Source organism: Acomys minous (assembly GCF_964271855.1).
Source record: "Acomys minous genome assembly, chromosome: 10".
NCBI lineage: Eukaryota > Metazoa > Chordata > Mammalia > Rodentia > Muridae > Acomys > Acomys minous.
Window position 1 is genome coordinate 63,507,260 of NC_140491.1, and position 24,228 is coordinate 63,531,487.

Genomic DNA, 24,228 nt, shown 5'->3' on the forward strand with positions numbered 1-24,228 from the left:
CCTCACTGAATATCCACCCACCGAGGCTGCTCAGGAAAGCGCGTGAGGGTGGACTAAACACACATCAGTGAACCCAGGAGCCACCCACAGGTTTGAAAAAGATTTTAATTGGCTTTTGTCTCCAGAACTCTATCCATGCCTGGGCTCTAGGGTTCCTGGGCTTAGTATCGCCAGTGTGAGGGTTCGGACCAGACAGAGAATGTGCAAGCAGCCGCTAGATCTCCCACATAAGGCGCAGAATCTCCCAGGCAGGGGAGCCCCGGTGGCTGGTGCCTCCCTCCTGCCGAAAGCGTGCAGAGGGTCACAATGCTGTTCTTTTCCATGGGGACACCCGGACTTGCTCCTCCCCACCGGTGGGCTGTGGGCTGCAGGCAAGTGGACATCACTGCAGCGGAGGTGAGGAGTGGGGACCCGGCATGGGTGCTGACAGCGAGGAATGGTCGAACAGTGGGTTGCGCACCTCCATCTCCCCTGTCTGTGAAAACACTGGGTCAAGCTCCCGGCAGCAAGGCCCGAGACAGTGAGGTGAGGAGAAGCGCCAGCAGACATCTCCCCCCTCAACGCCTCTGGGGCACTCACTCACCGGCGCCAGACCTGGGCACTCATACACGGTGAAGTCGCCATCTTCATTTTCTTCGTCGGAGGAGGCTGACTCCAGTTCCTGTGGAGGTTCCTTATGCCTGGTAGGAGCGAGATAGCAGGGGTCCTCTGAGCACTTTCCAGAGGACAGGGGCCTAGAGGTGGGTGCTCAATGTGCTATTGTCCTGGGTGGGGGTGGGGGGCCAGGAAGTCAGGTGAGGTGTGGGTGCGGCGGCAGAGATGCAGGGGGAAAGTGGCTGTCGCTGGAGGCTGGGGGGCGCTCACCGCTCCAGGCACAGCATCTGCTGTCTCTGGTGCTGATAGTGATACATCTCAGCACTGTGCGCCAGCCGCTGATCTCCAGGCTGTGGAAGGGGGCGGGAATGTTAAGCAACTGTTGGGTTGCACAGGATAAGAGCGTGCCTGGGGGGGGGGGGGGAGGGAGGGGGGCTCCGTACCGAGACTCGTGGCGTTGTAGGTGAAGTGGGCGCCTTGGCTGTGGCAGCATAGTCGGCCTTCTGAGTCAGGCGGATCTCTCGCTGTAACCTGAAGGAGTGTGGGGCGAAAGGGTTGTTGATGGAGCTGAAGGTCAGACCCCACCCACCAGCTGGAGGCCGCCGAAGCTCACCTACACCAGCAGAGGGCTGCCACAGCCAGGGCGGCTGTGCTCGCCAAGCAGAAAGCCAGGATCAGCACTGTGGGAGAAAGGGGCATTTTGAGGAGTCCGAGGAAGGCCCGGAGTCTGCCTCCCCCAATCCCCTTGTTGCCAACCTCGACGTACCAAGGGTGAGGCCATTTCCATGCCAGCCCGGAGGCTCCAGCGGGGACATATGCACAGGCCCAGAAGATGCCGGGGAGCCCAAGGAGGTATGGGGCGTGGGTGGAGAGGTTCCGTGTGTGGAGGGGAGGCGGGGCTCCAGTCCTTGACCCCTCTGTGAGGATCCCAGGGTAGCTGCTAAAGTTAGGTATGCAGGTAAAGCCAGCAGGACTTGGCCTTTGCTCAAAGAAACAGGATCAGGGCAGTGCTCAGACAGGGGTGAGGGGGGCATGGGGGGGATGGGGAGGGCGGTCCTCACCAGGCTCCAGGAGCTTCTGTGCAGCCTCAGGTTGTGCTGTAAGCCTTGAGTGCCCAGCCTCCTTCTCCTTCAGAGCCAGTTCCTGGGCCAGAGAATCGATCTCCTCTTCCAGTCTAGACTGGGACAGGCCCTCCCCTGAGGAGTGTGAGGGCCATCATATAGGGGGGCCCAGGACCCTTGCTTTGACAACACCTGTGGCAGGCAGCCTCCTGAGATGGAAGGACCCATCAAAGTTTCACAATCCTGGGTTACCATGGTGACAACTGAGGGAGCCTCTTTTAGTTTAGTCCCCAGCAAGGGGGGGTGGGGGTGGGGGTGGGGGTAGAGGGCGGAGAGAAAGGCTGGGGGCGGGGAGTGTGTACACAAAGAGGTAGGCAGAGCACTGGAAGACAGTACACAAACTACCTTGGCCATCTGGAAGCACCTTCTCTGCCCAAGAGGAGAAAGGAACTCCTGAAGGGACAGAGGGAAACCAAAGGACACCCAAGCATCTCCGCTATTCCCAGGCAGTCGGAAGAGGAGGTGCCTGCAGAGGGCTGGGGGTGGTCGGACCCTGACTGGTTCTCACTTTGTACCTCACAGTCCAAAAAGAAGCTCCCACATGGGACCCCGATCTACAGACAGTCCTCTTGGCCTTTTCTCAGTGCCCCCTCTTCTCAGAAGGCCCAGCTGGCCACACACACACACACACACACACACACACACACACACACCCCACCTCTCAAGTAAAAAGCCCTCATCACAGCTGAAGTGACATCCAGACAGACTGAAGGACAGTGGCCACTAGCACAGGGCTGTCCCTGCCAAACATGCTGTGTGGAGTGCACGGGCTAAGGAGCAAATGAGAAGAGCAGGTTGCCTAGAGACAAAAGGAACAGCTTTTGGAGACCTACCATGGTCCAGGCCCTACCATTCTGACCTCTCCTCTTCCTGAGGTCACCTTCTACCCTAGGAGGAACCAATTGCCATAGGCCTCAGCCTAGTTCCAACACTGGGCCAGCACCATCTTGAAAGGATGAATGGGCTTGTCACTCCTAGAATGACAAGAGCTCCAGTACCCCTGCTCTTGGGCCTGAGCACTCCGTGATGCTCAGAGGAACAAGTGGCCATTACCACAAGGCTCTAAGATTCCTAGCGGTATGGATGGACCCACAGGGCAGGGCAGAAGGGAGGAAAGATACCTCACTCATCCATTTTCCCTGAATCTATACTCTGGCATACCGGAAGACAGGTGCATCCTGGGCACACAAAACCCTTGCTGGTCCTCCTGGAAGGACTGAAGGCATGGTCCACAGGCATGTGCACCTGGTGGGCATTTTGCCCGCCTCCTCAGGGCACAATCCAGGCTTCCGGGACAGGTGGCAGCATCTGAGGACAAAGCAGAGGCAGGGCCCATCACAGCCCAATTGGCTAACTCCCAGTGCAACACCAGCTCTGCTTAGAAACCCCTCCTTCAAGCCCGGATGTGGTGGCGAACGCCTGTAATCCCAGCACTCAGGAGGCAGAGGCAGGTGGATTGCTGTGAATTCTAGGCCAGCCTGGTCTACAAAGCGAGTCCAGGACAGCCAGGGCTCCACAGAGAAACCCTGTCTTGAAAAACAGAAGAGGAGGAGGAAGAGGAAGAAAATGAGGAGGAGGAGGAGGAGGAAGGGAAACCCCTCCCTCTACAGAGCTGGCCAGGCCCTGCCTTCCTACTGCCAAGTGTCAGAATCAGGAAGCAAACAGTCCCAAATCTTGTGGGAACAATCCTGCTCCACCCACTCCCCCACGTCCTGCTTCCAGGCCTAAGCCCTACGCTTAAAGGAAAACTGACCCTAAGTGTCCAGCCAGCGCTCTGAGGAAGTACTGACAGTCCTCCGAGGCTGGCTTTTGACCTTTCCGTGGCTCAGAGTGAGCCAGGCCCTTTCATCCAGATTGCTACTAAGGACAGAATTCTGTTCTCTCTTTGACTCGGGGGCAGCAAAGGATGTCGGGTAGCCATTTCTCCTAAAGACTGGGGCTTCTCCCTGGACACCATCATATAATCCTACAACCCTGGGGCCTGGCAGGCCACAGGCCACACGCTCTCCCTGCCTAGCCGCTGACTGCCACACAGGGAGAAGCCACTGGGGTTTGGGAGTCCTGAGGTGGCACTGTCTAGACACAGTGAGGACACTGAATGGCCTGGCCTGGTCAGTGCTGGGGACACCAGTCTGGTCATAGTTCCCAGTCACAGTGTTGCCATCTGGAGCCCAGGGCACGATGCGCTCATATACACACATCAGCCCTACGATGATGATGCAGCTAGACAGAGCGGTGGCCAAGGGAATACCCAGCCACCACTCCACACTGCAGGCAAGGCCAGGAGGGCCCTGGGGGAGGTGGCGAACATGGCCTTCTACAGACTTTTGGCTTAGTTTCCTTTGTAATCTGACACTCTACAGCTCCTGCAAAGAAGTTCCAGCAACTCTAATGGCGGGTGGCACCCTGAATCCTAGGCCAGGCACCTTCTATCCTCCAGAGGCTGTGTCAGCAGCCTCCAGTAGCAGCGGTCTGGGCTCCAGGCTTGGGATGGTTAAACATTGACTAAAGCCTGTGCCCAGGAGGCTTCCGTGGACTCCACCCACCAGCTAGGCTCCAGAGAGTCCCTGCCCCTGATGCTGACAACCAACTCAGACCTGGGGGGGGGGGGGGGGGTGTAGCAGGATGCTGGGTTTGGGCTCTCAGGCCTCGCTAACCCACCAGCCTATTGTTTAATCTTGGGCAGAAAGATCCTCTCCAGCCTAGGCATGATGAGGACGTCCCAGGAGCAACAGCAGCTGGAGAGTAATGGGGATTCTACCTATGTTGGCCTACTGGCCCCTCCTGGGCACCGGGTGTGGTAATGGAATGCTAGTGAGGGGTCACAGAGTGGAGGCTAGCACCTTCCCAGGGGCTCGGCAGGGCGCCTTAGTCGCACTCCTGAGGAGGCTCCCCCTAGAAAGGAACGCAGGCTCTTTATCATGTGGCCTCTGCTACCTCTGGCAAGACCTGGTCTGGCCCTCCATCCTCCTCCAGTCTCTTCCAGCCATGCCAACCTTCAGTGCAGGGTTGCTTGCCCAGGAAGACGTCTGGCCAGCTCCTAAGACCCCCCCCCCCAAGCCGGAATGATCTCCTTAGAATCCCAGCTGTGCCACATACCAGTCACCTCTCTGTGCCTCAGTTTCCTCATCTGTAAGTTGGGTTCAAAGCACCTCCTCTACAGAGCTCCAGAACTCAGTGAGCCTATGGGCACCCTCTCCCACTTCACTCCCCTCAGGGAGATACGATTTGGATCCTATAGTTTCAAGACCCATCTGTCAAGAATGTTCTCCCAGTCTGGGGGGGGGGGGTGTCACACTCTTCTGAAGACAGGGTGGCACATGCCATCCAAGGGAGGGGATGGGGGAGCTTGCTTGACCCCACTAAGTTGGAATAAGACTCTAGAAGGCCTGGAACCCTTAGACTCTGTCATGGGAACACCTCCGCCCCCCACCCCCACCCCCGCGCTCGCCCCCACAAGGCTGACAGTCAAGGCCCGCAGACACCGAAGCAACCCTGCCAATTGGAAGCTCCAGAAACAAAGACATAGGATCTCCTTGAAGGGCCACCAGCAACCAGATGGCTGCAAACCCAGAAAGACACCCGGACTGGTTCAGTGACCCAAAGACAAAGAGATCAGAAGCGCGTGAAATCTACATTCGCCTCCAGGGACCCGAGAGAAGACTCATCCAGCATAGCCTTCATCCAGCCTGACCTGTTTACCCAATCCATGCCCAGCGCACCGGGCCTGCTTGGCCTGCGGGCCTGGGTGAGGCCGGGGCGGTGGCAGGGAGGACGAGGGCGGCGCCGGATGGCAGGATTCCCCACCCAGCAATCCAGGCCCCGGAGCGCCCCGCAGCCTGTGCCCAGAGCGCTCGCTCACCGGGGCTGCGGGCGGTGGCACCATTCAGGGCCGCTCCGAGGATGAGGCCGGAGAGCAGCAGCCGCAGCAGCCGCAGGTGCCGCGAGGAAGGCGGAGGAACGGGCGTCGCCATGCTTCAGCGCCGCCACTCGGGCTGCATGGCACCCCGCTGCCCCGGACTCGGTACCGGCTCCGGGAACCGCAACTGGAGAAGCCGGGACGCCAGAGGGGCGGAGGAGGAAGAGGAAAAGAGGAGGCGGCGGCGCTGACGTTGCGGCAAAGGATCCGGGATGGGATGGAGGCGCGGCGGTCAGAGAAAAGTGTCGGGAGTGCGCCTGCGCGCTCCACCTGCGGGGGCGGGACATCTCCTCTAGGCTGAGCCCCCTCCCTCTGCATGTAGTTAGGGTCCCCTTTCTCCAGGCTGCTGAGTGCCTGGAGCTCTCCAGCCTCAGCAGCAAGCTGCCTCCTCTCATAACCCAGAAATCTGGCTAGGGATTGACTAGGAGTGGGTGTCCCAGGATGCGTGCCTTCCTCTTAGTGGTCCGACTGCCAAACCCTCACCTCCCACCCTGTTAGTTAGAGAGAAAGACCTTATACTAGGGGCACACCAGAGGAAAATCCTGGCTGTTTTGGAATTTGCTATGTCGCAGGTTTGCAAAACGTATCAAGCAAAGGATAAACAGGTGTACAGAGATACACAGGTGTACTCCGAGACGCACCCTCGCTTTCTAAGCCACAAGAAAAACAAACAGAGCCGGCTCGCAACGCTTGTCAGGCTCGTTCCCGAATGAGGCCACCAGGGGGCAACAGGCATCTGGGAGCTGTCCAAGGTGGTCACGGTCCCAGGTGATGGCTTTCTGCTCCCTTGAGTCACACAACATGGAGCATCATCTATGGTGCCTCATGCTTACCTTTCACTTCCAGTCTCCAGAGAGCACACCCTACCTCATCCAGAGGCTTCCCTCTGGTTAAGTCAAGAAGGCGACATTGCGGCTATGCGTGGTGGCGCACGCCTTTAATCCCACCTGTTGTCAGGCAGAAGTAGGTAGAGCTCTGTGAGTTCGAGGCCAGCCTGGCCTACATATCAATTCCAGGACAGCCAGGGCTACATAGTGAGACCCTGTCTTTAAAATGAAAAACCGGGGCTGGAGAGATGGCTCAGTGGTTAAGAGCATTGGCTGCTCTTCCATAGGGTCTGAGTTCAATTGCCAGCAACCACATGGTGACTCACAACCATCTATAATGTGATCTGATGCCCTCTTCTGTCATGCAGGCAGAACACTATACATAATAAATAAATCTTAAGAAGAAAAAGAATGATTCTCTCTCTCTTTGTGTGTGTGTGTGTGTGTGTGTGTGTGTGTGTGTGTGTGTAAAACAAGGACTACCACAGCCAACCCAGTCCTCACAGCACAGGAATAGTGTCTGAGCTCACTTTCCATAAAAAAGGCCACTTTTTTTTTTAAAGCATACCCAGGCCATGCTTTTCCACCTAGTGAACACAGATGCTTAGGCTGTGGGATGCAGGTGCCTTGATCTTGCAGGGTTGCTGAGACTTAAGGAGACACTGCAGTTAAAAGCAAACAAACAAGCAAAAACAAAAGAAAAAAAACTTGGGGTGAAGCCTCAATTCCTACTGATGGCATCAAGGGGGACCTGAGGTTTATAAGAGTTTTGTCAGTCAGAGAAGACTCAGACTACAACCCCAGACCAGGGTATGGAATGCCCTCCTTGCCTTGGGTCTAGCACAGAAAGGTAGCAAGCAGGAAAAGTCCATATCTTGGAACCAGGTTTTATCTGAATAACCAACACAGCTTGAAGGAGGGACAGGCAACAGAAGGGTGCCCCGCCCTATGAACACTTCACTGCTCTAGAAAAAAAATATTTTATTAAAAAATGTTTACAAGTAGGCATTGAACAAGTTGGCTCTGATGCTTGACTTTCTAAAGGCCCAGAGTATGGACAGGAAGTTCCTAGGGCCCTGAAGATCAGAACAAAGGTCCCACTCTGAATGGACCTCAGCCTGAATCACAGGCTGAGAGACCCGACACCCCAGGAAGAGAGGGAGGGGAGAATTAATTGAGAACTCGGGGCCGGAGAGAACTTCAGGGGCACATCTAGGCTTTCAGTGAATGTCGATTCCCAGGTGGACTTGGGTATCAGAGATGCCCTCGGGGAGGGAAGGATTTGAGGAAGTTGGGAGCAGCTCCCAAATGCACCCCTAGAGGGCGCCTGGGGACTTGGCAGAGCGCACCTGGCGCAGGAGCAGGACCAGCGCCGCCAAGATCAGGACTGCGAAGAGCAGGAGGAGAGCGACCCAGGAGCTGAAGTGAGTGCCCTTCCGCAGGCCCGGGAGGTCAGCGGGAATCATGTTGGTCAAATTCAGCATGTAGCCCAGCGCCCAGCCGACAGCCGTGTCCGCGGCCTAAGAGGGGGCGTGACATCAGCCTCCAAGAGGCCACGCTCCGAATCCTCTGACCCCCGCCTTTTACCCACCTTCTTCTGGAAGAGCACTCCACTGAAAGAGCGCTCGTCGAAGCCGTAGCCACGGCTCAGGAGCTGATGTATGAACGTGGCTCCGGCACAGTAGTCAGCGAGGCGCGTGTTCTGACTTGGCACTCGGGCCTGAAGCTAAGAAGAGAACAAGACACCATTAGAGTCAAGATCTCGTGGAGCTATGGCCCGCGGGGGTATGGCACCCTCCAAACAGCTCAAGCCCAGAAAGGCGTACTGTTGGAAATACACAGAAAGACCTAGGACAAGACGCCCTTCCCAGGAACACGCTGTTCTGAGATAAGCCACATGACTCCTGGACGGCCTTGTGTCCTCCAGCCAAATCAGGGGGACAGCAAGGATGGCCACTAGGAAACAGAGGGTAGTAGCATCCTTGCCTCATAATCAAAGGAACGGAGGTCCAGGTTTGAGCCTTGCTCTCTGACCCCACTTTTCTGAGACCTTCGTAGGTGCCTAAGATTTGTAGGTGCCTATTTCTCCGAGAAACATGGCGGCCACCTCACACTCCAGCTATCCAGAACTCTCTATTTGTTCAGCCAGTGGCCACAGCCTGAAACCTGGTGGCATCTCCAACTCCTCCAGGCATACCCCCAGGCCTGCTGAGTCTTCCTGGGGATCCCACTGCTGGGGCACTCTTTCCCACACTCAGCTCCTAGACACCTGCCTTTCTGTCCCGTCTGCTTCAAGCTCCCTGTTGCTACAGAGCATTTGCCTGTCCTGCCTGTCCTCCTCCAGACCCTGACTGTAGGATCGGTCCTGGAGGAGACCACTGAAATCCTCCTAACTTACCCAAGCCCAAGCTCCCCACACGAGCCCGGCCATTTCTCGAGTCTATCTATGGCCGTCTGCATTCCAAAATGGAATGGAAACGCCTCCAGCTTAGCTATGGAGAATACGTGGGACGGCCCTCACCTCAGCCCAGGTCTGGTTGCAGATGATCTCAGTGGCTGCCTCCAGCTCCTTCAGGGATCCCACGGGCAGCCCCATCACTGTCTTCAGGAAATCCACAGTATAGTAGAAAGCAGAAAAGGCCTGTGGGAGGAAGCAGTGTGCAGTCACACTGTCACCAGGCCCTGGATGCTCAGGGCCTCCTGCCCCAACAGCCGTCTACCCAGACTCACTATGAAGTTCCCAGTCACGGGGGGCTGGAAGACCCCATTGAAGGAGCATTGGGAAAAGGGGCAGGAGGAGAAGTTGAAGAGCCCAGAGACCAGGTCACGACAGAGGGTGGCGTTGCTGGTCCCTGATAGGCTGATGATGGCACTGCTGTTGAAGGTCTGGGGACGTTGACTTTTAGTGCACGGTGACTGGTAGACTTCCCGGAGTGGCACTTGGGTGGAGTAGCCCTTTGGCCAGCAGGGGTGGAAGTGATGGATCTGGGAGGGGGGTATGGGGGGGGTCAGTTAACCAGGGTACAGATAGAATTTCCCACTCTAGCTCAGCATGATGAACTGTCCATAAAACTAACTTGGGCAACATCGCTTTTGTGTTCATGGACGAACATGGCTAGCCATCACCTGCTGAGCAAACAGCAGACCTTTTGGCCAGGTATTCAAGGTTCTGTGAAAATGAGCCCTGGCTCTCCTTACCCTAGGCGCTCATTCCTGACCCTCTATACGACTGAGGTCCTCCCCTCCTGTCTCCAAGCTGGGGCACACCTAGCTGAAGAAGCTAAGTGTCATCGGTTGAGGCTGAAAGGAGACGTCCATGGGAAAGGAGGCCTCTCTGAAGGTCCCTGAGGTCAGTACGGGCTGCCTTCCTGGCTTTGCTCTGTCGCCTTTGGTTTCTTCTCCCGCCCGCCGCCCGCCCCCCGCCCCCGCCACCCCCGAAGGCAGCAGTGTGGTAAGGTGGCTGAGGCTGAGAGGCACCTGGAGGGCACTGGCCAGCAGCCTCTGGAGAACCTGGTCTCGACCATAGCAGAGGAAGCTATGGGTGTAGACACGGTAGTGCTGACCGTAGAGGCGCAGATAGACCTCGTTGTCTGGATCTTCCGATGGGCTGGTCGTCTCAAAGGTGATCTGTGTTGAGGCACCCCCAAGGTCCATGGCCCCCACAGTTCCCTTCCTTGGCCGGATCCACCGGCCCACCCAGGCATACTGTGGAGAGGTAGAGGTTACATTAAGACGGTGGGCAGACAAGGCCCACAGGACTCCAGGTTCTTTGGGCCAGCCTCAGGGCCTACCTTGATGAAGTTCTCCAGCAGGTAATTGGCAGTCACCCAGCCAAACACCCCTTCATCCTGTCCCGAGAGGATGCGAGCACCGCGGAAGTCAAAGGGGAACCCCGTGAGTGTCTGTGTCACTGCCTCAAGCACCCTGGCTGTGGCCTCTGGGCTGGTCAGGCTGAGGAACGGGGAGGACTCTGATGGAGCTCATCCGCAGATGTCCCCTGTCGGGCACTCCCGGAAGTTTGCCCAGGGAGAGGGGCTCCACCCTGCTGAAGGCCTGTGTGGGTCCCTGGGCCAAGTCAGGGTATAGGTAACTCACTTGAGTAAGCGCATGCCTGCTGTAGCTCCCAGGTACAGTGGTGTGCTGACATGTCTGTCTTTAGGCACATCCTGAAGTGCCTGCTCAAGACATTGAACCAGACTCTGGCCCGCCCTAGAAGGGTCATTTGCGTAGCTGGAGATGCCCCCACCTGGAGGAAGCAAGGAATTGGGTCCAGGCTTGGTGGACGGCTTCCAGGCGGGGCCCCGGCTGACGAGGCTGCTCAGACACAGCATGCCAGCTTCATCCCACAGATGCCCAGTTTGGAGACAAAGGGTCCAGGTGCCACCCAGAGTCTCTGAAGCTGCCGCCCGCCTAGTGGCTGTGGGCACAGGTGCCAGGAGAAAGCCTTGGGCATTGGCAGCCTAGCCTAACCTCCATAGAACCTGCCTGGATACACCCTTAGGTCCTCAGAGCCCCACCTGCCTTGTCTATAGTGTAACGAGACCTGTCTTGGGCGACTAAACCTCGAGGCTTCCACCTGCTCCCCAGGGCTTCTGTTCCAGAACACACAGTACGCACGGCCCCTCCCGGTCCACAGAATCCAGTCTTTCCTAGCCCCACCTAGCAGCCAGCAAGGGGGCTGGGTGGGGATGACTGGGCCTGCAGAGCTCTAAGACTGAACAGGCACCCAAGACCAGGCTCACCTTCAACATCACAAGAGCTGTGCTGGCCCACAATGCCTGTGTTGTTTTCCTTGTCCGCTGGCCACTTGTAGACAAACATGGATGTGTGTGAGGAGCCGGCGTCCAGGACGATGCCATACTGTGAGTGGGAGTGGCAAGTCAGCACACCCGTTAGCATCCCAATGCCCGACTCCCACCAGTCATGGATCAAGCTACATGCTGAAGGTCAGGGGCGGCCAAGGGCATTCACAGAGACTGACCAGGAGTTCCTGGGGTGACCCCCTCCCCCTCAACTGCCTGAGGATGGCACTGCCAGGCACCAAAAAAAAAAAAAAAAAAAAAAAAAAAAGCAGACTTCCCGCTAAAGATAACTCAGGGGCTGTTCCAGAACCGAAGGGTTCCGGGACCACATCTGGAACTTTGCTCAGTTCAAACTCAACAGCTACTCTTCCTTCCCCTAAAAGCAAGGGACAAGGAGAGGTTTGCTTTGCAGAGCTGAGGGGGGGAGGGGCGGGGGCGGTGGATGGGCCTTCTTTGCAGCTCCAGGGGGCTGGGCTCCAGTTGACAGAGCCTGGCTGAACACCAGCCTGGGGTATGTGCCAGTTCTAGCCTGGGAAAGGGCTGCTCCAGCCGTCCTGCCCACCAGGGGACTCCTCCAGAGCCAGGCCGATACCACGATCCAACTCCCACACCCCACATCCCACACCCGATCCCGAGTGGCTTACAGAGCTCTCCTGCTTCCATCCTGGGTCCCTGGGGCTGGGATGCCACTCCCCACACAAACATAGCACAAGACCAATAAAAGGTTAAAGGTGCCAGCCTCTGGCCTGAGGCGGTTGGGGGTTGGTGATGGAGACCCCTTTGAGACCAGCAAGCTTCCTTTGCTTTCTTTCAAGAGTCACCTTTCAGACATCGGTCTGAGAGGATTTGGAGAACCCTAGTGTGCGCTGTCACCTATCTGGAGCTGAATCTAGAACCAATGCCCTTCTCTAACGGCGCGCTCAAGGTGCTGCCCGGAAATGGCGCGGGACTTGAGGTGAGGGTTCTTGCTACAGCCAAGGGAGATGGGGACCGCTTGAAGAGAGCGGGAAGACAGCTGCTCCGCCGCGCTTGCTGCTTAGTGGTAAAGCCGCAGCAGGGGAATTCCCACGAATTTTGCCTCCGGTGCTGTGGCGCTCCGGAAGCGTCGCTGTCAGCTGGCAGACACAGTAAAACTAAGTGCGGAACCTAGGACCCGGCCGGAGGAACAGCGCGAGTGGTCCCGCGCTGATGCGAGAGCGCAGGACGTCCAGGCGCGCTCCGATCGCCCCCCAAACCCCCCAAGGCCCGGGCCAGCTGCTCCCCAGACCAGCGCCGCAGCGGGCGCGTGCACCTTGAAGGCGGGCGGCTCCCGGACGTCTTGAGTAGGGACGCACAGCAGCAGGAGGCCGGCGAGGCCCACTGCAGCGAGCAGCAAGGGTGGCAATAGTGACACCAACTTTTCGGCCATGGAAGCGCGCGCGGGCGAACACAGCGGGGATCCCAGACAGCAGGCAGCGGGGAGGCCTGGGTGGCCCGGGCCCCAGTTAGGTCCTGGGGCGGGGCTGGAGTAGGCCCCGCCCACACTAAGGTCCACCCCCTGTGGGACACGCCCAAACCCCGCCCTGTTTCTTCCGAAGGCGCAGGTGACTGAAGCGGTATGGGTGACTCAGCCACACCAGCCTTCCTCGCACAGGTTCTTGCCTGGGTCGCCCCACAGCTACCAGTCATGGCCCTCCTCCCAGTCTACCCAGCACAGGGAGTGCCCAGTTCTGCCCTGGAGAGTCGGGATGGGAGGAGACGATACCTGGTGTTGGGGATTGGATGGGCTGGTTCCTAGCTAGCCTTGCCTGGAGAGCGCTGCGCCCTCAGAAACAATTTGTTTCTAGCCTGGGAAAGGCAAGCTAGCCTTCTTTGCCTAGTGAACTTTTTCAACCACCGCGTCTTGAGTCGAGGCTCCGAAGGGCACAGGTGTTCCTCATCAGGATCAGGCACGCGCTTCAGTGGCAACCCCCAGGACTAACGAGCATCAAATGTCTCCGGACTGGAAAGGGCAGAGATGACCTGCCATCGTTATACGAGCCCAAAAGGGAAAGTGGAGGCAGGCCTCCATCTCTGAATTTCTCGCAGGACCTTGATCGTCACTGCTGCCCTCTTTGCCTGGGCAAACTGAGGAGGCTTAGTTACACACACAGGTCTCATCCTACAGGAAAAGAAAGTGTTCCAAAGCAAGCTTGGGTGCTGGTCAGCGCGGAGTTCCTGAACACTGGCTGGGGGCTGGGCAAGCGCTCCCGCTGGCTCTGACCTAACACTACCCTCCCCTCCTCCTCCTCCTGACCCAGCAAGCTAGACTGACCAGACACACAGCGCTTCCTGGCCAGGAGCCATGCCACTTCATGCCCTTACAAGAAGGGAATTCCAGCAACACAAAGAATCCCATCCATGGGGCAGCAGGGAGCCATGTGGCAAGACCACCACGGCGCAGTGCTGCCGGCGCTGCAGAATGGCCCTTGCTGCAGGCATCTAGGCGATGCCTTGGCCTGTGCACAGGCCAAGACAAAAGCTCTGGGATTGCTGCCCTGGTCTGGTGTTTCAGGCCCAGCAAAAGATTCTTTCTTCCAGCTCGGGACCCCAGAGGGGAGGAACCCTAGAGGTGACTCAGACTCTTCAAAGGCGAGTTTGTGGGGCTCCAGAAAGGAATCTCTGGGTGTGGTCAGCACTGGGCACCATGCTCCAGTTTCCAGCTAGCTCTTCCATCTCATGTTCCCCCCAAGTTCTTTTTTCACCCCTGAAAGGCCAGAGGAAGCAGAGGCACCAGAGGCCAGGAAAGGAGGGGACAGTGTATGAAAAGGCTGCCAGCACCCCTTTTCCAAGCCCAGCAGGCCTTCCTGATGGGCAAGTGAGGCCCTGAAAAAAATGAGATAGAGATGAAGCAAGGCCTCTGGCCCCCACCCTGGGGAGACACCCGTGGCCAGATTAGCCTGCCAAAAAGGGTGGGAGGCCCAGAGTTGGGAAGAGCTTGGACAAAGGCTGAAGATGACCAGAGCCTAAGGACGGCCAGCGGCTTCCATCCCTGGGTGGGGTGGGCTCCAGATGTGCTGTGTGTGGCTTGGCTCCGGCTCAAGGCAAGGAATGTGGAGACTCCGTGACCCTGCATGGGGCTTCCGGCTGGACCTGGTGAGAGCATGACCGCCCCAGCCTCAAATGCCTTCAGTGGAAAAGGTCCCCAGCAAGGCTTCCTTCCTTTCTTCCTCCTGATCCTCCTGCTTTTAAAAAATTTCCTTTTAGAGAGCTGGAGGCAGGAAGCAGAGTTAATGGCATATATTACTTTTGCAGAGGATCCAAGTTCAGTTCCCAGCACCCATATCAGGTAGCTGACAACCCCCTGACAACTCCAGTTTTGGGGGTGAGATCTGATGTCTCTGGCCTCCTCGGGCAATTGCATGTTTGTCTACAACTCTTCCCCACATACATACACTTTTTAAACTCCCCCCCCACACACACATACACTTTGTACACAATTAATTTTTTAATTAAATAGAACAAGAATTTCTCCTATTGTCTTTATTATTTGATGTGTATGGGTATTCTGCCTGCACATATGTCTGTGCACTGTGTGCATACCTGACGCCCTTGGAGGTCAGGAGAGAGCATCTGGAATTATAGCGGGTTTTGAGCTATGTGGGCGCTAGGAATGAAACCTGGGCCCTCTGATAGAACAACCACGGCTTTTAACCACTGAGCCATCTCTCCACCCCCCTAAAATAAATCCTGTTTGTTGTTGTTGGTTTTGGTTTGTTGGTTGATTTGGTTTTTGTTTGTTTGTTTGTTCAAAACAGGATTTCTCTGGGTATCCTTAGCTGTGCTAGAACTTGCTCTGTACACCAGGCTGCTCTGAATTCACAGAAAGTTGCTGCCTCTGTTTCCCACATTCTAGGATTAAAGGTGTGTGCCACCAACACCTGCCTTAATAAATCCCCTTTTAGCCAGGAGTGGTGGTGCATGCCTTTAAATGCCGAGGCAGGCGGATTGCTGTGAGTTCGAAGCCAGCCTGGTCTACAAAGTGAGTCCATGACAGACAAGGCTACACAGAGAAACCCTGTCTCAAAAAACAATAAATAAATAAATAAATAATTTTTTAAAAAAATGAGTGCTACCCAGGATATATGTAGGGGGAGCAAGCTCTCCTAGAACTGGAGTTAGCAATCGTTGTGAACTGCCATTTGGGGGTCAGGAAGTGAATCTGGGTTCTTTGCAAGTGCTCTTAACCATTGAGCCATCTTTTCTGTACCCTCTCCCCCATTAAAAACATTTTTGGGCCAGGCGTGGTGGCGCACGCCTTTAATCCCAGCACTCAGGAGGCAGAGGCAGGAGGATCACTGTGAGTTTGAGGCCAGCCTGGTCTACAAAGTGAGTCCCGGACAGCCAAGGCTACACAGAGAAACCCTGACTCAAAAAAACCAAAACAGCACTCAGAAAGCAGAGGCAGGCAGGTTACTGTGAGTTCAAGACCAGCCTGGTCTACAAAGTGAGTCCAGGATGATCAATATAATGTAGAGACATCCTGTCCCAGAAAAAAAAATTGCTGGGGTCGGGGGGCCTCTGGAGAGATGGCTCAGTGGTTGAAAGCACTGTCTGCTCTTCCAGAGGTCCTGAGTTCAGTTCCCAACAACCATATGGTGCCTCATAACCATCTGTAATGGGATCTGGTGCCCTCTTCTGGCCTGCAGGTGTACATGCAGGCAGAGCTCTGTCTGTATACATGATAAATGAAAAAATCTTTAAAAAAATTTTTGTGTGTGTATATACATGTGTGAGGTGTGTTTTGTGTGTGTGTTTGTGTGTGTGCACTGAGTACTCTAGGCTGCTTGGCCAGCAAGCTCCAGGAAGATACCTCTGTTTGCGTCCTCGGTGCTGGGATTGCAAGCAGAGGCTGCTGTGCCTAGTTTTGTTGTTTTGTTTTGTTTTTTCATAGAGGCTAGAGATGAAACACAGTCCCTCATGCTTCTGGTAAGCACTGTGCACACTGAGCTACCCTCCCCAGCCCACAGACCTCTTTTCTTCGTGAATTTGTTCAAGTATTCAACAAATACGTACTGGGTCCCAGCACAAGCCAAAGACAGGTTCTAGGCAGACACAATCTTGAACTCCATGTGTGTGTGGGGGGGTTGTGTTCGAAGGGGATATGGCCACCTCCTACCTGTTCTGAGGAGAGGAGACTTCACACAGGTTCAGCAGGAAAGGGCAAAGGCTGCCTTGTGAAATGTGGCCAATTTGTAACTTGGTAGGTAGAGCCCAGGGTCAAGTTGATAAAAATAACAGTAGTGGGAACTGTGCATAAGCATTCGCTTGTTAGACACCCCACCCACAGAGACCCTGGGCAGAGCTCCTTCCCCACTATAGGAACATGATCTCTCTCTCTCTTTCTCTCTCTCTCTCTCTCTCTCTGGTTTTTCTAGACACAGTTTCTCTGTGTAGCCTTAGCTGTCCTAGACTCGCTTTGTAGACCAGGCTGGCCTCGAACTCACAGCGATCCGCCTGCCTCTGCTTCCCGAGTGCTGGGATTAAAGGCGTGCACCACCACACCCGGCTGGAACATCTTGAGTCAGATGTTTGTCTGTCCCTTACTTCTCTTCTCTACCATGTACTAATGTATCTTTAAATAATGTAAATAGTATTTCCTCTGTGTGTGTGTGTGTGTGTGTGTGTGTGTGTGTGTGTGTGTGTGTGGTGTGTGTGTGTGTTGGGAGTGGAGTGGGGAAAGGGTTTCTCTGTGTAGCCCTGGCTGTCCTGGAACCTGCTTTGTAAACCAGGCTGGCCTCGAACTCACAGAGATCTGCCTTCCTCTGCCTCCCGGAATGCTGGGGTTAAGGTAAAGGCTCCATGGCTAGCAGAAAAGTGGTGGCTCCTGTCTTTAATCCCAACAGGGACCCCCCTAGCACTGGGGTGGACCCTTCCTTCACCAATTACCAAGGAAGAAAATGGCCTGCAGGCTTGCCTGCCTAGACCCCAAATCTTCCCAGCCGGGTTTCCTCCTCTCTGATGATGCTAGCTTGTGTCAAAGTGACAGAAAGCCAGCCAGCTCACCAGAGTGTGTGAAGAGAGCCTTTCTCTCACATGGTATGTTTGAGAGTACGCCCTGTTGGCATCGAAGGTGTCACTCACCACGGAGTCTCAGTGTTAGATCTTTCTGCTGTGTGAGGATTCAAGATGGACCGTGCACTTGGAGCTGTTCTCTGCGCTGTATCTGGAGCTCAGAGGAGCTCAGAGGAGCTCAGAGCCGCTGGCCACAGCACAGGTCTGGGCTGGACCTCACTAAATGCTAAATTTTGCTCCAAGAGATTACAGCCTGCTGGCAGTTGTGACTGTCCCTGCCTGCTTTGCTCACTTGAACTCTTAGTCCACTCATGGCTCGAGCAGTTATTAGATTTCAGAGAGCCACTGAGGCATTTTCTGAAGAGAGAACACAGTCTGTCCTCTTCTGTAAAGCACTGACTGATAGCCTCCCACTTTCTTTCTTTGCTTTTTTTTTTTTTTTTGGTTTTTCAAGACAGGGTTTCTCTGTGTAGCCCTGGCTGGCTGTCCTGGATTCAGTTTGTAGACCAAGCTGGCCTCCAACTCACAGAGATCCACCTGCCTCTGCCTCCCAAGTGCTGGGATTACAGGGGTGCGCCACTACTGCCCGCCCCATTTTCTTTTTAGGAATGGTTCTTCCTTCCTGACTTGCAGGCTCTTGCTGTGTGGCCTGGGTTCCGGGTGCTTGATTGGCAAGTTACTGCAGCTTCCACCGTATCTGCACTCTGCTCCAGGCTCCTTGGTTGGGCTCCGTGTCTGAGTAGGCTACAGTGAGCTCATGGGGGTATTCCCTAACGGCCTGTGTTTGGCTGATAGCGAGCCTTCCATCCATCTGGATCGTGTTTGTCTTGGGGATGGGAAGAGACAATTCCAGCTCATGTTTTCCTGTGTGCAGAACGGGGTGTCCCAGCATCACTGGTCAGCCTGGCCTGTGTGTACTGAGTGCTCTGTCCCCAGGCCCCATCTCTGCTTTGGGGGTCTCCAGAACTCTGCCACTCACCCCATGAAATCTGTCCCCAGTGTATTAAGGGCTCATCCAGACCTGAGGGGAGAAGTTCCCTTTCCCTACTTTTGTTTGTTTGTTTGTTTGTTTGTTTCTGGAGACAGGGTTTCTCTGTGTAGCCTTGACTGTCCTGGACTCGCTTTGTAGACCAGGCTGGCCTCGAACTCATAGGGATCCACCTGCCTCTGCCTCTTGAGTGCTGAGATTAAAGGCGTGTGCCACCACACCCGGCACCCCTCTCCCTACTTTTGTATGTTTTATGTGGTCGCTAAGTTTGATTTGAGACTGGGCCTCACTGTGTATGTAACCCAGACTAAGCTCAAGCCCACGGTCACAGTCCTACTTCCTCCTCTTGAGTGAATAGAATTGCAGTGATCCCTTAACTATGCTCTGCTTTCTACAAGTTGAGTGGGGGGGCGGGGCTGGAGAGATGGTCCAAGGTTGGGGGCGGGGCTGGAGAGATGGTCCAGGGGGTGGGGGCGGGGCTGGAGAGATGGTCCAGGGGGTGGGGGCGGGGCTGGAGAGATGGTCCAGGGGGTGGGGGCGGGGCTGGAGAGATGGTTCAGGGGTGGGGGCGGGGCTGGAGAGATGGTCCAGGGGGTGGGGGCGGGGCTGGAGAGATGGTTCAGGGGTGGGGGCGGGGCTGGAGAGATGGTTCAGGGGTGGGGGCGGGGCTGGAGAGATGGTTCAGGGGGTGGGGGCGGGGCTGGAGAGATGGTTCAGGGGTGGGGGCGGGGCTGGAGAGATGGTTCAGGGGTGGGGGCGGGGCTGGAGAGATGGTTCAGGGGGTGGGGGCGGGGCTGGAGAGATGGTCCAGGGGGTGGGGGCGGGGCTGGAGAGATGGTCCAGGGGGTGGGGGCGGGGCTGGAGAGATGGTCTAGGGGTGGGGGCGGGGCTGGAGAGATGGTTCAGGGGTGGGGGTGGGGCTGGAGAGATGGTTCAGTGGGTGGGGGCAGAGCTAGAGAGATGATTCAGAGGTTAAGAATGTGTACTGCTCTTCCAGGTAATCAGAGTTACCATCATCGGTGTCAGAGGGCCCACAGTCGCCTATAACTCCAAGTCTGAGGACTTTGACATCCTCTTATGGCCTCCGAAGGCACTGCACACACATGTGCAAACCCATACACGGACACATATATTAAATTAAAACAACAACAACAAACCCTTCCCTAAAGGTCTTATCTAGGTGCTAGAGTGATGACTCTGTAGTTAAGAACAAGTACTCAGAAAGCAGAGTTCAAGGCTACCCTGGTTTGTACAGTGAGTTCAGGACAGCTGAGCCTCTCTTACGAAGAGAAACCCCGTCTCAAAAAAACAAGGCGCTCACCTTTCATCCCAGCACTTGGAAGGCAGAGGCAGATTGATCATGGTGAGTTCAAGGCCAGCCTGGTCTACAAAGTGAGTCCAGGACAGCCAGGGCTACACAGGGAAACAAAACAAAACAAAACAAAAAACAAGGGCTGGAGAGATGGCTCAGAGGTTAAGAACACTGACTGTTCTAACAGACGTTCCCAGTTCAATTCCCAGCAACCACATGGTGGTTCACAACCATCTATAATATGATTGGATGCCCTTTTCTGGCCTGCCAGCGTATAAGCAGGCAGAGCACTGTATACATAATAAATAAATAATTTTAAAACAAAACAAAACAAACTGTTTATAGAAGTTCAAGTGACTTCAAATTCTTTCATTTTACTATTATTTGTATATCTATGTGTATACACTGTGGGAGGGCGTGTGTGTGTGTGTGTGTGTGTGTGTGTGTGTGTGTGTCAGACAACAACTTTCTGGAGTCATGCCTCCCTTGCACTGTGTCACACAGGAATAGAACTCAGGTCATCCGGCTTGGACAGTAAGCTACTATTCTACCCACTGAGCCAGCTCACTGGCCAAACGCTTAATTATTTTTTCTGCAAAGTAATTTTATTTCCTAGCCTGTGGTACATCCAACGACTGTCCACCTTGCACATTACTGGAGCGGCTCCCAAATCACAACCACTTCGATGTTTAAGCAGGTACTGAAAGTGTTCTCGGCTGAGATATGAAAGATTTTAGGGAGCTAACATTCTGAGAATACTGAGTTGGACTCTGAAAGATGTTCTTCAGTTAGATAAGGTGTTTGTTGAGAGAGGGTTTCTCTGTGTTGGCCTTGGCTGTCCTGGACTCGCTTTGTAGACCAGGCTGGCCTCGAACTCACAGCAATCCACCTGCCTCTGCCTCCTGAGTGCTGGGATTACAGGTGTGTGCCCCCACCTGGCTTAGATGGGTTCTATAAGTTCAAAGCTTTGAAAAGTGAACAGGTTATAGTAACATCAGCTTTTTTGTTTGTTTGTTTGTTTGTTTTTGTTTTTTCGAGACAGGGTCTCTCTGTGTAGCCTTGACTGTCCAGGACTCACTTTGTAGACCAGGCTGGCCTCGAACTCACAGCGATCCGCCTGCCTCTGCCTCCCCAGTGCTGGGATTAAGGGCGTGCGCCACCACCGTCCAGCTGTAACATCAGCTTTTATTACAGAGAATGCACATCAGGTCACACTTAGTGGGGTTTGGCACGGTGGGTGTCACACACTCTATTCCCTTCCCCCCTCTCTCCCCACCCCAAGTTTCTCGGTCACTAATGCTTTCCAGTATTCACGAGTGCTGTGCTGTTGGCAATACTCCTTGCAGCCAGGCATGGTGGCACACACATGTGTTACCCCAGTACCCAACTCGGGAGGGCAGAAGCAGAAGAACCACTGCAGGTTCCAAGCCAGCCTGATCTACACAATGAATTCTAGGCTAGTCAGGGCTACACAGCAAGACCCTGATGCAAAACGTTGAAAACAATCTCATTTCCAGGCTTTGCATCAGGAGCCCGCCTGGTGGCCAGTCTTGGCTCTTTGTTGTCATTTGTATCAATATAGTTGGTGCATCGGAATTGTCTAGATTAGCAGCACTGGCCCCGCGCTGGTCTCTGCTTCTCAGTCACTGCAATACTCCTAGAGGCGGACCCTCATTGCCACGCCTGTTACATACACATGCCCTGCTTTCATGGTTCACAAACATCCCTTGAGTCATCGTCACCTTAACATCCAGGATCTTTGTTCCTGTGTCCTGGGTCTTCCGTGTCTGAGGGATGGCACTGAGGTTCCACGTATATTTCCTCTAAGGGACAGGTTTGCAATGTAAGGAGTTTTCATTTCTTCATATCTTGTTTAATTTGGTTTAGAGGACCTTGTTACAGTCTCCATTTTCCCAAGTGGCCTCCATAGATATGATATATATTTTTTGGGGGGGAGGGGTGGTTTGTTTTTTGTTTTTGTTTTTCGAGACAGGGTTTTTCTGTGTAGCCTTGGCTGTTCTGGACTCACTTTGTAGACCAGGCTGGCCTCGAACTCACAGCAATCCACCTGCCTCTGCCTCCAGAGTGCTGGGACTAAAGGCGTGCAGCACCAGTGCCTGGCCCCTTTTTCATTTTTGAGGAAGTCTCTGAGACCACTCTTGGTGCCACCAATGTCACAGAGCCAGTACCCTGTGGATTTTTAATCTAACTATCTAATCTAGCAACTAATTAACTTTTAGAGGGTCTCACTATGATGCCCAGACGACTCTCAAATCCCAGTCCTCAACTGACCCCTTGCCCTCAGCTGAGTCACATGTAGCTGTGCTGCAAGGCTGGAGTTATTATTAATCATGATCGTGAGTGCCACTTTGATAAAGCCTTAATGATTCTATTTTGTGCGTTTGCCTGGTATTATGTGCACTGAATTCATACAGTGCCCTTGGAGTCGAGCATATGACATTGGAAAGCCTGGAACTAGTGTTGTAGATGGTTGTGAGCCACCATGTGGGTGTTAGAGGCCTGAGGAGGAGACTACTTAGCGAGCGAGGGTGGAAGGACGGAAGGTGGAAGCCGTGCAGAAGCTGCTCTACTTGGACCCATGTCCATGGCTGCTGTGTCCCTCCTCCTGGCTTGTACTATAGGGTGGACATGGCTTCTCACTGGGCGCTGTGTCTCGCCTGCACCAAGCAGCGGAACGCGTGTGAACTGCCCTTCACATAAACTTAACCGCACTTGCTGCGCAGGCCCAGGGATCCTTGAGAGGCCACAGTGCGGAGCAGACGCTGCAGCGGGTAGACTCCCGTTTCACAGCCCCCAGGGGACGAGTCGCTGGGACTTCAAGAAGAGCCTGTGGGGGCCAGCAGCAATTATTGGGGCTTTGCTTTGGTCCTGAGACTCACTGAGCGAAGGCCACGGTAAATCTGAAACTGAAGCCAGAAGGACCAGATTTCTTAAGTGGTTTCTGAGGAACTCCCATGCCCAGAGGAGTTCCATAGAAAAGGGAAAAGAAAGCCGGGCGTGGTGGCGCACGCCTTTAATCCCAGCACTTGGGAGGCAGAGGCAGGTGGATCACTGAGAATTCAAGGACAGCTTAGTCTACAAAGCAAGTCCAGGACAGCCAAAGCTACACAGATAAACCCTCTCTGGGGGAGGGGGGAAGAAAAAAGAAAAAAAGAAAAGAAAAAAGAAAAGGGAAAATAGCTGTGACTTGGGATATGTAAGCCAAATAAATCTTTTCCTTCCCAAATTGCTTTCATATGCTATGTTTCATCACAGCAGTAGTGGTAACCCTGGCTTACAAATTCTTTTTTTGTTTGTTTGTTCTTTTGTTTTTTCAAGACAGGGTTTCTCTGTGTAGCCTTGGCTGTCCTGGACTTGCTTTGTAGACCAGGCTGGCCTCAAACTCACAGCAATCCGCCTGCCTCTGCCTCCCAAGTGCTGGCATTAAAGGTGTGCGCCACCATGCCTGGCTCTTCAGATAGTGTCTTTTTTTTTTTTGTAAAGATTTATTTATTTATTTATTATGTATACATTGCTCTGCCTGCTTGTACCCCTGAAGGCCAGAAGAGGGCATCAGATCACATTATAAAAGGTTGTGAGCCACAATGTGGTCACTGGGAATCGAACTCAGGACCTCCGGAAGAGCAGTCAGTGCTCTCAACCACCAAGCCATCTCTCCAGCCCTTCAGATAGTGTCTTAACCTTGACATGTATATTTGAATTTCCTCTAAATCTAATAACTCATTTATTTTGCATTTATTTATTTGTTTGCTTCCTTGCCTGTGTGCACGAGGAGAGAGAGACACAGAGACAGAGACAGAGAGACAGAGAGAGACAGACACAGAGATACAGAGACCCAGAGACAGAGACAGAGAGTATGCTTCAGAGTCCATGAAGAGGTCAGGAGACAGCTTCCTGGAGCTGGCTCCCTGCTCCCACCATCACGTGGGTACCAGGCTCGTGGAGTTTAACTTTATGCTTTTCATGCATGTTTTGAGGCAGCAATGGATTTTCTTCTTCAATCATTAATGTAATTTGTTGCAACATTGAGCAAAAATGTTAAGCAGCCTGTGTTTCCCATGACTAATGGAAGTTGAACGCGGTCCATGCCTTTCCAGGACGGGGACGTGTGTTTCCCCTTCTCTGCAATGTCCCTGCTTGGTTTTGATCAAGATTAAGCTAACTTCTCACACTTACTTTCTGGAAAAAGTGTGCCTAGTACTGGGGTTACCAGTGCATGAACTTAAGGTGTTACCTGCCAGTAAAAATACACGCAGGGCTGGCCTTTTCTTGGCATAACATTTTAAACTATTATTTACTATCATCTCAGTATCTTTGGTGATTATGTGGCTAGATAGGCATTCTATTTCTTCTTGAGTGTTGATTTTGTATTTCATAAGAATTATCTGCCTGAAGGTGACCTTTTTCTATGCCCCTCTTAGCTCAGTTTTGATCAAAAGGTTATCAGGGTCACCAAGGACAATGTAGAGATTGCCAAGGACTTGTTCAAGCGTTTTCAAGTCTGACCGAGAACTCTGACATTTATACATAAATAAGAAGATGAGGGTTTTTGAAATCTTGTTTTTCTTTTCAGTAAAAAATAAATAAATAAATAAAAATAAAAATAACCCG

At 54.1% G+C, this 24,228-nt stretch overlaps 2 protein-coding genes across 4 annotated transcripts; both read right to left on the minus strand.

The window, feature by feature from the left end:
* Window positions 1-87: 87 nt before the first annotated feature.
* NPDC1 (neural proliferation, differentiation and control 1) lies at window positions 88-5,835 on the minus strand. Of its 2 annotated transcripts, none has more exons than XM_084797514.1 (9): window positions 5,578-5,835; window positions 2,877-3,023; window positions 1,656-1,790; window positions 1,361-1,531; window positions 1,208-1,274; window positions 1,038-1,125; window positions 865-944; window positions 584-680; window positions 88-475 (listed from the first exon to the last, which is right to left on the minus strand). In XM_084797514.1, the coding sequence occupies exons 1-9, from the start codon at window positions 5,687-5,689 to the stop codon at window positions 383-385; spliced, it is 990 nt and encodes a 329-aa protein (XP_084653640.1). In that variant the 5' UTR covers window positions 5,690-5,835; the 3' UTR covers window positions 88-382. The 2 variants fall into 2 exon arrangements, with proteins under 2 accessions (XP_084653640.1, XP_084653639.1); XM_084797513.1 differs by having other exon boundaries at window positions 1,361-1,534.
* Window positions 5,836-7,425: 1,590 nt separating this feature from the next.
* On the minus strand, window positions 7,426-12,771 carry ENTPD2 (ectonucleoside triphosphate diphosphohydrolase 2). 2 transcript variants are annotated; one of them, XM_084797844.1, is made up of 9 exons: window positions 12,555-12,771; window positions 11,204-11,321; window positions 10,557-10,707; window positions 10,253-10,412; window positions 10,044-10,166; window positions 9,192-9,446; window positions 8,983-9,102; window positions 8,053-8,187; window positions 7,426-7,981 (listed from the first exon to the last, which is right to left on the minus strand). In XM_084797844.1, exons 1-9 carry the CDS (start codon window positions 12,669-12,671, stop codon window positions 7,778-7,780), a joined length of 1,383 nt encoding a protein of 460 aa, XP_084653970.1. In that variant the 5' UTR covers window positions 12,672-12,771; the 3' UTR covers window positions 7,426-7,777. The 2 variants fall into 2 exon arrangements, with proteins under 2 accessions (XP_084653970.1, XP_084653969.1); XM_084797843.1 differs by having other exon boundaries at window positions 9,939-10,166.
* Between the last annotated feature and the right edge of the window lie 11,457 nt (window positions 12,772-24,228).